The 14,287-nt window shown below is 62.1% G+C and overlaps 3 protein-coding genes across 3 annotated transcripts in view; all 3 read left to right on the top strand.

Annotated features, from left to right (window-relative positions):
* CHLRE_13g602901v5 (uncharacterized protein) overlaps window positions 1-785 on the top strand; it is a 5,508-nt gene extending 4,723 nt beyond the window's left edge. The window contains exon 8 of the mRNA XM_043069811.1: window positions 35-785. Within this exon, the coding sequence (XP_042917775.1) occupies window positions 35-211 (177 nt within the window). The 3' untranslated portion in view covers window positions 212-785. The remainder of the gene's footprint in view (window positions 1-34) is intronic.
* A 52-nt stretch (window positions 786-837) lies between these two features.
* CHLRE_13g602850v5 (uncharacterized protein) lies at window positions 838-4,051 on the top strand. Its single transcript, XM_043069810.1, has 6 exons — window positions 838-1,320; window positions 1,471-1,721; window positions 1,948-1,986; window positions 2,343-2,451; window positions 2,882-3,007; window positions 3,479-4,051. The coding sequence occupies exons 1-6, from the start codon at window positions 1,276-1,278 to the stop codon at window positions 3,551-3,553; spliced, it is 645 nt and encodes a 214-aa protein (XP_042917774.1). The 5' UTR covers window positions 838-1,275; the 3' UTR covers window positions 3,554-4,051.
* Window positions 4,052-4,097: 46 nt separating this feature from the next.
* CHLRE_13g602800v5 (uncharacterized protein) lies at window positions 4,098-11,531 on the top strand. The gene is made up of 10 exons (XM_043069809.1): window positions 4,098-4,371; window positions 5,352-5,647; window positions 5,923-5,964; window positions 7,526-7,728; window positions 8,210-8,413; window positions 8,602-8,793; window positions 9,007-9,032; window positions 9,259-9,530; window positions 9,675-9,950; window positions 10,161-11,531. Exons 2-10 carry the CDS (start codon window positions 5,437-5,439, stop codon window positions 10,511-10,513), a joined length of 1,779 nt encoding a protein of 592 aa, XP_042917773.1. The 5' UTR covers window positions 4,098-4,371; window positions 5,352-5,436; the 3' UTR covers window positions 10,514-11,531.
* The last annotated feature ends 2,756 nt before the right edge of the window (window positions 11,532-14,287 follow it).

Genomic DNA, 14,287 nt, shown 5'->3' with positions numbered 1-14,287 from the left:
CCACCCACCCCCAACCCCAACCCCAAACCCGCAGGTGTGCCTGTTCGGCTCCAGCGAGGTCAGCCTGCGCGACGCGCTCCGCGGCGGCGCCTCCGACGACGACCTGCGCCTCATCATCGGCGCGGCGGTGCGGCGCAAGCGGGCGGCGCACGCCGGCATGTTCGAGCTGGCGGCGCTGCCCAACAGGCCCATGATCACAATTGGCGGGTAGAGTGGAGGCGGGGGGGGGGGTAAATGCCAGCCCAAACTGAACCGAATCCGATGCGAAAGGGGGGCAGGGGCAAGGGTGCAGGGGTAGATGGGTGAGGGCGCGGGGGTGGGGGGCCGCATGGGTGGGCGGCAGGCTTGGTGGCGGGTGGAGGCGCATGGGTAGGTGCAGGGGTGCTGTTGCATGGATGCTTTGTATTTTGGCATGCGTCGCGGGTGAGAGGGGCAGCCAGGTATATGGGGATTGGCCACATGGCATAGCCGCGCAGAATGAAGGGTACGGTGTGAGGGGTTTTGCATGGGCTGCGATGCTAGAACTTTGTTTAGCTCCTAGATAGGTAAAGGGCGCCATGATAAGTGCGCCCGTGCGATAAGCACTAATGACATCCCGTGCAACAAGGATACGGTGTGCGGGGTTTGGGCGTGGGGTGTTGTGGTAGGGCCTTGCTGAGATGCAGCCGGGCGCTACCATGCCTCCGCTGAACTTGTCAGCCAATGAGTCGGGGGCTCCGGTGCTGCCGTGTGAAGAGATAAATCATGTAACCAACAAAGAGTCCAGCATGTAATATGAACATCGGCGGTGGGAAAGGAGAGACGTTCTCTATGGTGCTCTACTGGCTCTCGCGTCCTCAGCATTCTTCCGCACGCAAATGCATCCCGCCGCTCTGAGCGCCCCTGACGTCTGGGTTACTCCATGAGGCTGCTACAACTCTGCAAGCTAGTTCACTTTTAACTCAGGACTCCGGACAAAATGAATACGCTGTCAGCATCCCGTTGCAACTCTGGTGGGACTCTCGAAGGGCGTGAATCCCTACCAGACACACCTTCCCTGCACTCGGTGCATGTGCGCATGGGGAGTGACGGGTGGGGGGCGCACAGGGTCACAACGGGCGGGCAAAAGGGCAACACAGGAGTTAGGGGTAAGTTCGGAAGGGTTTAGGCCTGAGGGAATGAGGGACGACACGCCCCAGTGCCACACACGCACGCGAAACCCATCCCACTGAGGCAGAGCCGCCGGTCAAGTCTATGCTTGCATGTGCACCTGGCTTCATTAACATTATAGCACACATGGATCGCTCGCCGGATAGGGACCGGGAAGACCGGGGCCGCGAGGTGTGCAAGTTATTTGTCCAGCACCGGCGTAGCCTCGCCTTGGTTTTGTTGAAACCATCAAATATGATGTTTGTAATAGTATGAAGTGGCCTTGCGGTCTCCATGATGAAACTCAATGGACCCTGAATGAACGCGCTTTCATACGCACAGGAGCGGTACCGGTCAGCCTCGCCAAGGCGGGCTTCGCCAGTCCGTCGCTCGCGATCGCCAGCGCGCCGGCGCAGCCGCTCGCCCCCTCGGCGGTCGCCCGAGCGCGCCCCAGAGGGCGGGGACCGCCGGGACCGCGAGCGCCGGACAGAGCGCCGCTCTCGCTCGCGCTCTCGCGACCGGGTCCTAGATCGGGATCGGGACCGGGAACGGGAGCGGGACCGGGACCGCAGGCGGAGCCGCTCGAGGAGCAGGTGCGGCGGGGAGTGTGCGAAGGTTTGGCGGGTGGGTAAGGGTTGCGTATGCATGTGGACCGGCTGTTGCCTCCTGAGGTCCTTCCCGGACCACTCCTGGCACCATCGTCACATGCGGGTGCGCCTGAAAGGCCTCTGCCGCCGCCGCCTGCAGCACTTAGCTTGGATACGCATCTGCAAACACAGCCCTCCCGCCCGCCCGCCCGGACTGTGTGCTTGCCTGCAGGGACAGGCGGCGCTCCAGGTCGCGGTCACCCCGGCGCAGGTGCGGCCGGCTGTCGATGCAACTGAATGAACCTGCTGCAGCGGATGTCAGGGCCAGACTCGCAGCTTCCCGCATCCGGGGTTATCGAATGCGGCCCTGCTCGGCATGCACGGTCACGCTGCTGCTACCGCACTGGTCTTTTTAAAGAAGCAGACAGCATGGCGCATGCATCAGGCTGCTGCACTCTGGCACATTTCGCAGCCAGCAGACTTGTGGCATGTCTGGCTCTCTCGTGGCATCAAGCCATCCCGTGTCCCCCACCCACACCCCCTGCTGTTGCCCGCCGTACCCGGTGCTCTGCTCCTTTTGCTCGACAATGCGAGTTCCCGGTGCATGCCAACCCGTCATGCCGCCAGGGACTCGCGCTCTCCGGTGCGCTACGGACTGCCGCCCGCCGACCGCACGCCGCCGCGGCCGGGCACGCAGTTGTTCGTGTCCGGCATAGACTTCCGCGTGTCAGAGCGGGTGAGAGGGCCGGCGGGGGAGGGGAGGGGAAGGGGAGGGGAAGGGGAGGTGGAGGAAGACAGGAGGGTGTGAGAGACGGAGGGAGTGGGATGGGGACGGCAGGGGAGGGGTTTGCAGTTGTGTGCGCGTGATACGGTTCTGGCCGCGACGCTGCCGCAGCTGCTTGATGTATGCTTGTCCTAAGGACCTAAGGCCACGATGATGTGCTGTGCCGTGCTTCCCTTGCACCGCGCCATCGGTGCGTGCGCCACAAGCACTTTTCTTTTTTGTGCCGTTTTGGGAACTGAGCTTGCCTGTCGAACACACCGTTTGCATTTCTGCGCGTTTTCAAGGCGCCACACATCACCACGCAACACCACACGTTTATACCGTACCTCACAAACGTTCAAACCACACGTCACCATACCACGCCTTAAATCACACACTTTAGGAACTGGAGCGCAAGTTCAGCGAGTTCGGGCGCGTCAAGGAGGCGCGCGTGGTGCGCAACCCCTTCAGCGGCCAGAGCCGCGGCTTTGCGTTCGTGGGCATGAGCAGCACAGACGAGGCGGAGAGGGTGAGTGCACAGGGCGGGGGGCACAATGGGTGGTGGGAGGGAAGTTCTTTCCAAGCCCAATGAATCATTGCCAAACCCGAACCCATAGCGGAGGAGGGGCGCAAGGTGGTGGTTGGGGGGGGCAAGGTGGCGGCGGCCCGGGATTCCTGTGCGTTCGTCTGGTGTACGGGGTACGTATTGTGGGGCCCGCGGGCCACCGTATCAGGACAGGGGGCTTGCAAGGATGACGTTTGCAAGGGTGACTGGTGAAGCTGTTGCGCGAGACCAGACTGGACACGCACGAGTAGGCTGGGGCGCTGATACGCTACGTACGTGCGCTGCCAAGACATGGAGGGCAGGGGACCTGCCGGAAGCCTGAGCAACCGTGCGATGTGTGCCGATTGTCATGTCCCCATTGCTCCGTTCCTACATTCCGCGTAGCGGGGTATGGACGGGTCCTTTCTATAACGCAACTTCCACCGATCACTGCAGGCGGCGCGCGACATGCACGGACGCGAGTGGAGCGGCCGCCGGCTACAAGTGGAGATTGCGCGCAACCCCCGGTAGACAGGCGCGGCAGCCACGCTGATGGTGGTGCTGGTGCTGGCGATGTGGTGGCGGCTGACGGGTATGACAGGCTGGCTGGCTGGCTGGCTGGCTGGCTGGCCCTACGAGGAATCGGAACCGCTCAAATGCGGCTGGGTGGCTGGGTGTGGAAGCGCGGAACCCCGGCAGGGGTGTGCCACAGTGAGCGCTGATGGAGTGTGAGCTCCAGCAGCCAAACGCGTGTACTGGGATGCGCGTATGAGGCGGCCTCTGCTGGCTGTGTGATGGGACAGGGTTCAAGGCAGGTTGGCGAGGTCCCGTAGGGTGCAGCTGATGAGGCGGCCTCTGCTGGCTGGTCGGTCGGATTGCTGTTGGACAGCGGCGACGTAAAGCGGCCAGCAGCTCGGGCGACCTTGGCATCAGGCCTTGGCAGGCCCCTGGCGCAATCGGGTTGTTTCCACCATGCCCAATACGAAGCACCCTGACCGCCGACACGACCTCTGTAACGCAATCCTGTTGACAAGTCTCAATTAATGTCTCAAACAAACCCCTGCTGGTGCATGCTCGCGAGGTCGGCCGTAGCTCAGCCCCGCCTTACTTGGGCATCCTGCCAAACCACGGGACATTTGTGAGACAGGGCCGCACCGCATGCCTGCACATGGGGCACCAGCCGAGTCTCCATGACTCCATCTTGTTCTACCTATCCTGCACGGTGGGAATCAGCTGCACCCTACGGGACTTTGCCAACTTGCCTTACCACTGTCCCATCACACACCTATCCTGCACGGTGTAGGTGCCTAGGTCCAGGCAACCTGCCACTTAGAACCAACACCCCAAAGGTACCAACGTGGAGCCCCCAATCAATGTGGCAGGCAACTACCGTAACATGAAATACATAGCCCCTGAGGGGACAAGGCCGCTCGAGGCATGGGGACTTGGCCTGGCTGGCCAACGTGGCGGTCATAAATTGCAGCAGCAGAAGTCCGCTATAAATCCAGGACCGGGCCCAGGGCAAGGGCGTGTTGATTGGGTGGGCGGGACGGCGGGGGCGGACCAGAAAGGTGGCTTTCCCTCGCAAGGGAAAAGTGGGCTGAGCCCACGCCACGTCCTCCGTCTGAGGCCCTAACGCCCTAAACCCTCGCCTATCGACTATTGCCCCCACCGCCCCCACTGCCCCCAGCGCCCCCACCGCCCCCCACACCCCCAACACCCCCAACACCCCCACCGCCCCCAGCGCCCCCAACACCCCCAACACCCCCAACACCCCCACCGCCCCCAGCGCCCCCACCGCCCCCAACACCCCCACTGCCCCCAACACCCCCACCGCCCCCACTGCCCCCACCGCCCCCACCGCCCCCAACACCCCCAACACCCCCAGCGCCCCCAGCGCCCCCACCGCCCCCACCGCCCCCACCGCCGCCACCGCCCCCAACACCCCCACCGCCCCCACTGCCCCCACCGCCCCCAACACCCCCACTGCCCCCAACACCCCCACCGCCCCCACTGCCCCCACCGCCCCCAACACCCCCACCGCCCCCAACACCCCCAGCGCCCCCACTGCCCGGGGGCGGAGAGGCAACGTCATCTGGGAACATCACCACGATGCGACCGCTAGCCCCCCTGGACAGTAACGCATCGCCCGGGGGGACAGAGTCCCAGATATGCTATTGGGGGGCTTGAGTCAAGGTCGGGTATCTCGGGTGTCTGCCCATCCCAGCCCCACCAAAGTAGGCTTCAAGCTCCACCGCAAACAGCAAGTATCCTAATATCATCGAGCTTTCCCGCCCTTCTCATTATACCTCATCCATGTTGTTTAAAGGCTAGTTTATTAGGCGGGACCGCCCGTGCCAATCCCAACTTTGCGCCGAGTTGTCTAGTTCCTTCCCGACACAGCCAACTCGCAGATGGACGAGGACCGGGCGCAGCAGCGGGAGCAGCTGCGCACAGCCCTTCGAGCCTGTGGAGCTGACCTGACGCTCTTCGACGACATCTTTCTGGACAAATTGTGGGACAACTATTATCGCAGCGTCCGCGGCCTGCAGGATGCCAGGCACGAGAGCCTTATAGCCGCTGGGCTGCCGCTTGGCCTTGTCGACCATATATCGAGGCTGCAAGGTGCGCAGGTTTCGTCTGAACCTCCATTCCTGCCAGAGTTGGGGTTCTTGTTGCGCGCTACGGTATGCGTTATGCCGAATGCGGTATGCGTTATGCCGAATGCGGTATGCGGGAGGCTCGGGAAGCGGCGCTGGGGTGGTTGGAGAGCTCGTGCTTGAGGCGTGCTGTGGCATACACGTTGGGAAGACGACGTTGGCAGTTAGTGAACGCGCATTTCGCGTCGCATTTGCACACTCTGACGTGCGACTCGTGTGTCCCCTGACCGCTCCGTGCAGCCTCGTTGGGTGACGGCGGCGCGAGAAGCACGGCTAGCGCTGGTGAGTTTGAAGTCTGGCCTAGGGACTGGCTCAGGGCCTCAGCACCAGAGCTACCGCAAAGAGCGCGGATGAGGTAGCTTGCAATCGTGGGCACACCTGTGCGAGTCCCAAAGGCGACCAGTTGCCCTTCCGACCAATGAATATCTTCAAAGCGGGTTGGGAGGGGGAAGCGGGAATCGCACAGGGGAAGGCCAGGAAGGGGGAAAGTGTCGCCTGAGTGTCAACTTGTGCCAAAATATGTTAACAACTAAAGCTTAGCCCAGCTACGACCGCAAAACCGGGTCACCACGCACCGGTAAGTTTTCATTTGGATTCCGTTTTTGCAGGCATTCTGGAGGAGGGTTGGACAATTAGGGTATTAGTTCCCTAATGCTCTATCTTTAGGGATACTAGGGTGCTGCACCCCCAACACCCCCACCGCCACCACCGCCACCACTGCCCCCACTGCCCCCACCGCCCCCACCGCGCCTACTGCCCCCACTGCCCCCACCGCGCCCACCGCCCCCAACACCACCAACACCCCTACCGCCCTCAACACCCCCAACACCCCCACCGCTCCCACCGCCCCCACCGCCCCCACCGCCCCCACCGCCCCCACCGCCCCCACTGCCCCCACCGCCCCCGCCGCCCCCACTGCCCCCACCGCCCCCAACACCCCCACCGCCCCCAGCACCACAAACACCCCCACCGCCCTCAACACCCCCAACACCCCCACCGCTCCCACCGCCCCCACCGCTCCCACCGCCCCCACCGCCCCCAACACCCCCACCGCCCCCAGCACCTCAAACACCCCCACCGCCCTCAACACCCCCAACACCCCCACCGCTCCCACCGCCCCCACCGCCCCCACTGCCCCCACCGCCCCCACTGCCCCCAGCGCTCCCACCGCCCCCACCGCCCCCACTGCCCCCAGCGCTTCCACCCCCCCCACCGCCCCCACCGCCCCCACCGCCCCCAGCGGCCCCAACAATTCCACCGCCTACATCGCTTTCAGCGGGCCCAGCGGCCCCAGCGCCCCCTACAGGCCCCAACCCCTAGCGCCCCTAGCCCCCGAGGGAGTCCCTACATCCCCAGGGCCCCCTACAGGCCATCGCCCTAGCGGCACCCAAGCCGTCTCCAAGTCCATACGCCAAGTTGCGCACAGTGGATATTAGGATATAGCAAGAACATGGCTGCATGCGTGACGCAAAGAACGCAAAGAAAGAAGACACATGCTCAACTGATTTTGGCGAATTCCGAGCGCAAGTTCAGTAATAGTTGTACGCTTCGGGTTAAAGGCTAAGCTGCAATACTTATGCTATTTGTCTAAACAGTGGACACTAGGTCACTATAGGGTCCTAGGCCCCTAATCGTCCAGTTGTGTTTTGGAGGGCATCCACGTTTTCTCAGATCAGCTGAATACATGCGGGCTTACTTACGTTTCCCGGAACTTTGCCCTCCCCTGCTTGTCGGGCTGGCAACGCGTGGTGCGTGTGTCTGCGGTGTTAACAGAACGAGGGTCGTCTCGAGGGATCTCTACTATTCAAATCGTAACAGCCACTGTCATTGCTGCTCCTTGCAGAGGACCCAACCGCTGCATACCTGGAGGACTGCCTGAAGACCCCCGCCGGTGGCCGTGGCACGCTGTGCCAGCTGCTGCTGCATGGGAATGTTGAGGCGCTGTGGCAGTGCTTGGCCACGCCTGTGACACCAGGTCTGCCCCTGCCGCCTTTAGCTGCCCAACTGCCGGGCTTGCGACACAATCTGGTGCCCGAGACGCAGCAGGTTCGTGCACAGAATGGGTGGCGCTTCCCATGTGTGTTACCTGGGCAGGGTCCAGCGTAGTTGCGCGTTTGGAGCCGACGGCACAATCGAGTGATACAAACGGCTGCTGTGTGTTCACCCCTTGACACGACCGTCTCGCGTGTAGCACTGCAGTATCAAGCAAAGTGTCAGTTGTAGACAGCTTTTGTCCGACCGACCCAGCAGTAGTATCGGTCCCGATGGACATCGTTATTTCCCGCACTTGGTCATAGCGTGCAGCAGCCGACGTTCTCGGTACTGCTGACTGCCAAGGCATAGTATACACTATTTCATAACTGAAACCCCCTGTCCTTCCTTAAACGGATGCCGTCCCACAGGGTCCCAATCGACGGGATTGGTGCTGACTTGACCCCGCCCCCTCCTTTGATGAACACACAACGCCCATGTACATCGACGGCTACCTCGTTACCCCACCCCACCCCGCTCCTCCGCACTGCTGCAGGCCGCTCCTGACGAGCTAGCCATGCACGTGTACAGCACCGTGTGCGATAACCTCAAGCCCGCCGGCGCTGGCTGCAGCTCGGAGATGTACACTGCATTCCTCACCCACCGGCTGCTGGAGCGCACATTGTGGCTGATTGCGAAGCACCGGAAGGCGGCCTGGCTGGAAATGGACCGGAACGTTGCGGTGCCAGTGGAGCCACAGGCAAGTACGATTGTATGGACGACGGTATGTGGCTGGCGCGGGGGGTCGGGTGAACATGCGCGTGCGTGGCTGTGCGTCGGTCGGTGTCAGCAACCACTGGATGATCTGCTGCGCTTGGGTCCGCCCACCTGTAGCAGACGCACAGGAGGAATAAAGTAGTGTCCCTCTTTGTAACAGTGCGGCTGCAGCGGCCGGCCTTCATGGTATGGGTGAAGAAGGCGCTGCTGTTCAAGGGGCAGGAGAAGGCGGCCCTGGGCGACCTGCGCCTCGCGGTGGATGAGCTGACTTCGCACACAACGGAGGCGTGGGCTTCGGGGCTGCTGCCTACCGTGCAGCGCCCGTGCATGCTGGCGTACGCGGCTGCCGGTAGCCGTATTCAGGTAAGCCTGAGCATGCAACCGTTCTGCGGCTTTCTGCTGCTGCACCTGTTGATGCATGTTTGCGGAGCACTATATGTATCAACAGACAGGCACACGTATGTGCAGCTGATCCGGTGCTTGCGTCTCCCTGTTGCCTCATGACCTGTATACATTATTCGTGAGTCCTTCTAGGACACTAGTAACTCGATCCTCATTCGCTCATGCCTGCCGCAGTTCTTCTGCCTCAAGCCGGCGCCGTCGTAAGTGTGCATGCCAGGCGTAAAGACATTCCCATAGATAGCCATTGGTCGTGGCGCTGCTTGGGGACCAAAGGAGGTTGGACGAGGTTCCGTTGCCAGCGTGCGAGACCATGCCTCAGCCAGCACTTTAATTCAGCACTGGGACAACAAGGGCGCCTATTGCCGTGACAGAGGGTCGCATTGTCGGTCCCAACATTTGAGTCGACATAATTGCACGCACCCGCAGTGATAACACTGGTGGCAAAGGCAGCGGCGGTGGCAGCGGCCGCGGCCGGGGCAGCAGCGGCAGTGGTAGCGCCAGTCGGCGGCATGCGCATGCTGAGCCCATCAGCAATGTCCTCGACCTGAGCGACTGGGAGGGGCGGCGGGCGGCGGTGACCGCCACATTCAACATCTGGCGCCTGCTGGAGGACTACGCAGAAAGCGGGCAACCGGCGCCGGAGTTTGCCATCGGCCAGAGCATCGAGTCCGCGGGCAGCCACGTCAGCTTCCACCCTGGTGCGTGGATTGACATTGAAAGAGGGATGATGATGTGCTGATGGCTCACTCATGATGGTCCTGCGCGTGTCCTGCAGCCCGCACGTCACCGCCGGATGATGTCACCTGTTTGCTGTACTTATTCTACGTTTGATGTGCGCCCAGGCTACGTCCGCAAGGCCATCCCGCAGTATCGAGAAATACACGAGCGGTACGTGAGCTTTGAGCTGCTGGAAAAGCTGTATGAGAGGCTCCAGAGCCCGCAGCACCGGCACGCCATCATCAAGGCCTGCAAGCCCCCGCGTCTGGATGCGGACGGCACTTACGTGGTGCACCTGGCGCCGCTGGGCACCCCCTGCACCGGGCCCCCTGACAACGAGGAAGAGCTGGCGGCGGCGGTGGCGGGCGTGCTTCGTGGCCTAGCGGCGCTGCATGCCGAAGGTATGTACGCATCTCAGGGCACGGGCGCGGTAGATTCCTTGACTTGCACCCAGCGCTTATCATTATCAGTGCCATCTTGATAGCCAGTCAGACGTGTGCCACTGACACGTGCTTGCTTTGTTGCTGACCAGAATTGCGAGTTAGGCATGTTCGTGTGTGCAGTGCGCGTGCCCACGCTTGCATTACCACATGCGCCGCAACAACAAGCAGGCTACGTGCACCGTGACGTGCGGTGGGCCAACGTCATCTATCTTCCGGAGGACGGCCGCTGGATGCTCATTGACCTGGAGCTCGCGGGGCTCGAGGGCTGCGACTGCAGCCGCAGCCCCTTCCCGCTGCGGTACTGGAGCCCCCGGACCCTGCCGCTGGACAAGAAGTACCGGGCGGCCAGCGACCTGCGCATGACGGCCGAGCAGCTCATGTGCGGAGCCGGCAGCTTCAGTCTCAGCGAAGCCGGTGTCGACTTGCGGGACAAACTGATGCGGGCGGTCGAGGAGGACACCGGCGGCAGCAGTGGTCTGACCGCTGAGCAGGCGCTGAAGCACCCGTGGCTCAGGCGCTGAAGCACCCGTGGCTCGCGGCTGCTGCTGCAGCTAGCCGGGCCTATTAATTCGTAGTGGGGCCTACACACAGCGGCGCGCATACACTGTCTTTGCGCAACGTTTTCCTTGTGCTCTTTAACACAGCGGCGCGGCACCACACAAGCTGACAGGGAAGCGAGCCTAGACCCTGGTGCGAGCAACCGTGCTGCTAGATGTACGGTAGTATTTGATTGATGCAGTAGTACGTAGCCGGACACTGCTGCGCTATAAGCACTGCAACGCTAGTTGACAGGACAAGTAATGTACGGGGCCGCCAGCCAGAGTACGCCGTTGTTGGCAGCAGGCGGAGGAAGCAATGGCGGCAGTAACACGAAGCTGGTATGTTGGAGCGGTGGAGTCTATCGATTGTAGCATGGGCTGTGCACTCAATTGCCAATCATGGTACGACGTCACCGAGAACCGGTCGTCACGCAGATAGATGCGGGAAGAGTGACTCGGGCGCTAGGCAGGGCGGCACACATCGTATACATAGCTAGTGCTGCCGACTAAAGGCGGCGGCGACGGGGAGCAAGTATGTGTGTTGGAAGGCAACGAGAGTCTGCAAAAGGGATGGGGATGGAGCCACGGATTGCAGTGCAATACTGAAGGAGGCAGGGCGATAGACCGAACGTACCGGTACTGTGCTTCCAAGGGTGTGGAGGGCACCAGTGGTGGCGGTGGCGGTCGTGGTGGTGGCGGTGGCGGTGGTGGTGGCGGTGGCGGTCGTGGTGGCGGCGGTGGTGGTGGCGGTAGCGGTCACGGCCCCGAGCCTCTCACCATCTGCCCTGGGCCTAGCAGGTGTGGCGGCACGCATTCGCGGAGCGCAGGGGCGGGCGAGAAGGGCCACGTGGAGGAGGAGAGCGCAGCGCCGCCCACAAAGCGGCACCGGCGCGCAGGTTGATACCTGCCGGGGTCTACTCAGTGACGTCTATGCGAGCATGCTTAGTTTAGCTGGACGTAACTGGACGTAACTTGGCGAGCGGTGCTTGTACAAACGACTCCAGCTTTGTCTAGGAGATGAGGCGTTTCGAAACGTCGGCCTCAGACTGATACACACGGACAAGCTCAGCCCACTTGTCCCGTTCAAGACAAGGGGTGTCAGCTTTGTACAGCTGGAAAATGGGCTGAGCCCCCGTACGTTTGGGAGCTGATAGGCGTGTAACGCCCCGTCAGAGCCTCCATGCCGCTACGACGCGCAGGCGCATCGGCTAGGGACACTCGGGTTGGGGCCGTGCGGGATTTCCCGCGCCACGCATGCGTGCCTTGTCACGTTCCCAAACACCCCACGCATTTCTCTCGCCTCCTGCCATACTCGACACCTCCCCGGCGCCCCACGCTCAAAGGGCTAGCGTCAACTGCCCGTGTGCGTCACTACAGTCAGGTAGCTTCCGAGCCGGGCCGCCGTACAACTACCTGCTCACACTCGCGCCGACTGTCACGGCTGAGGGGGTGGGGGTGCCGTACACGAGTTAGTTGGGGGTTGGTCGGAGCTGTCCTAGAACATACATTATACTATTTTTGGGCGGTGGAAGGTTCAGCAGCGTTCAGCGGCCTGTGAGACGCCCGCATACGCGGAGGCAGCGCGCAAAGTGGCGGTGCAGGGTGCCAGCGACGCGCAGGTGGCGGTGATCTCTCACACCAAGTGCGGCGGCACTTGCCCGCAGTCCAAGGCGGCCGCCCGGCAGCGGAAGTGCCGGGCAGCCAAGAAGGCGGCAGCCAGAGGGTGTGGAGGGCGCGTAGGGCCCCGGCGCGAATAAGGTGCGTGGGGTTTGCGGCTGGGGTTTGCAAGGGACCAGGCAATCGACTATGCAGCTTTGACCGTAGCATCTTTGACCTTGCATTGAGGTGCCTGTGACCACTGCAGCCGACGGCTGATGCCACCATGTGTACCGGTACGGAACACGCGCATCACACCGCTTTTTGCAGGAGGGCGGGCGGGCGGCGGCCGGCGGCGGGCTTGGCGGCGACTTAGCAGCTGGCAGCAGGGGCAGCGGAGCTGGTGGAGCTCCCTGCTGCCTTCCCCGTTCAAACCTAGGCACAGCAGGAGGAGACACAGCGCTACAAGGACAAGTCTGAAGGGGCCAAAGCCCCAGCTTGAAGACGAATGGGACGTTGCCGCATCCAAATCAGCCAAACCTGACACACAGGCTGTACCCACGGGCTGTACCACAGGCTGGATCTAAGAGTTTGGGGCCCTGCTCCTGCTTGCTGCGGGTGGCGGCTGGCCAGCGTGTGGGGCCTGCGTCTGCGAGAGAGACGCTAGGGGTTACAAGTAAGGGGTGTCGGCTTTGTACAGCTGGAAAATGGGCTGAGCCCCTGATAGAGCAAGGGATGTGACGATGGGTACCGGCGACATGAACAGCACCCTGGCAAGCCCAGCGGGACTGGCAAAGGGGTATGCCAACGCCATGCCCGCCACGCCCTGTCCACACCACTCCACACATGAGCCCGTGGTACCTCATTCCAAATCCCTGTAGGTGCAAAGCACGCGGCACCTCCTGTCCGCGCCGGTACACGTTTTGTACCAGCCCTCGCCAGCCACGCGGCCCGCTAATTTGCTGATGAGCAACGTGCAAAAGCAATGAGTGCTGGTTTCTAGCACGGGGTGACACGGAAAGTCGGGATGTGCGAGGGGTGCGGCCGCTGCAGTGACGGGCACACGCAACGTCGGTCCAACCTGGAACGCGAGGCGTGAGCCCGTACCCTTTTGTACCATGTTTACAATCAAGTTGATTATGCGGGGAAATACGAATGGACTGTACAGAGCAACGGCGTGCGAGACAGGGCGAATTCTGGATTCCGCGAAGCAGACAGTCAAGCAGCACTAAGGCCCGTGCATATAGATTGGTCGTGTTGAGCTATTACAATATACGACAAGAAGCAAGCGAGTAGAGGAACGGTGCGGTAAGCTGTCGGCAAAAGACGAATGGCGAGCCGGAGGCGAAGACAAGGGCCCGAAGCATTGCATTTGGTATTATGTTTGCAATACAAAATTGGGTGACGAGTAGGAGGCAGTTTGAGCAGAGAGTCGCTGAAGGGTTGCGGACCGAGCAAGCGGTCGAAGCCGCAGTCGGTGACGAAGGGTCGGCTGCATTCGACGGTGAATATGGTGATATGTTCAGGCTACTGGTTGATGAGCAGCAATGGCTGGCTCGGCAATAGGGTCCAGGCCGGGACAGCGACAGCTGGGCGCGGCCTAGGCATGCGGCGGGCAAGGCAGGGGCTGGCGAAAGGCCAGGTGTGTTGGTGTGCAAAGTGTTTGCGTGTTTGACTTAAGGGCGCGCCTGAGCGCGCTGGCTGAATGTTTCGGAGGGCCTCGCAGGCCTGAGGAAACGGACTGAATGTAGGAGCCCTCAAGGCGCTAGGCCTGAGGCGATGTGAGTAGAAGGATAGGTGAAGGTGTGATGTGTGCGTCAGGGAGATTGGCGGAGGCGTGCACCGCGCAGATGGCCTGCGCGGCTTGGCGGCCACTCAGGCCGGCCAGGCCAAGCAGGACATAGGGCAGGCCGGGCAAGCCAGCCAGGCCACAGGACATCGTCCTCGGCCTGAACGGCAAGTCCCAATGCCGTACGACCCATTGAGGGAAGTATATATAGGCGCTGCCGGCGCAGTGTTCGTCACCCAGCAGTAGAGTTGTATTCAAGACTTACCTAACCAAAACAGAATAACTCTTCTTACAAAATCGGGCCTGGCAAGCCCACCGCTGTGGTCATAGTTAGTGTATTGCCAAGACAGTTGTGACGCTTTGAATAGGTT

This window comes from Chlamydomonas reinhardtii, chromosome 13 (genome assembly GCF_000002595.2).
Source record: "Chlamydomonas reinhardtii strain CC-503 cw92 mt+ chromosome 13, whole genome shotgun sequence".
NCBI lineage: Eukaryota > Viridiplantae > Chlorophyta > Chlorophyceae > Chlamydomonadales > Chlamydomonadaceae > Chlamydomonas > Chlamydomonas reinhardtii.
Note: the sequence above shows the minus strand (reverse complement) of the source record. Positions and strands in the feature narration are given on the sequence as shown.

Excerpts from the sequence above, each read along its gene's own strand:
- CHLRE_13g602850v5 (XM_043069810.1), top strand. The coding sequence starts at position 1,276 with ATGGATCGCTCGCCGGATAGGGACCGGGAAGACCGGGGCCGCGAG. Across the intron at positions 1,987-2,342 it reads TCGCGGTCACCCCGGCGCAG|GGACTCGCGCTCTCCGGTGC; the intron begins GTGCGGCCGGCT and ends TCATGCCGCCAG. Across the intron at positions 2,452-2,881 it reads ACTTCCGCGTGTCAGAGCGG|GAACTGGAGCGCAAGTTCAG; the intron begins GTGAGAGGGCCG and ends CACACACTTTAG.
- CHLRE_13g602800v5 (XM_043069809.1), top strand. The coding sequence starts at position 5,437 with ATGGACGAGGACCGGGCGCAGCAGCGGGAGCAGCTGCGCACAGCCCTT. Across the intron at positions 5,648-5,922 it reads CCATATATCGAGGCTGCAAG|CCTCGTTGGGTGACGGCGGC; the intron begins GTGCGCAGGTTT and ends CGCTCCGTGCAG. Across the intron at positions 5,965-7,525 it reads GAGAAGCACGGCTAGCGCTG|AGGACCCAACCGCTGCATAC; the intron begins GTGAGTTTGAAG and ends TGCTCCTTGCAG.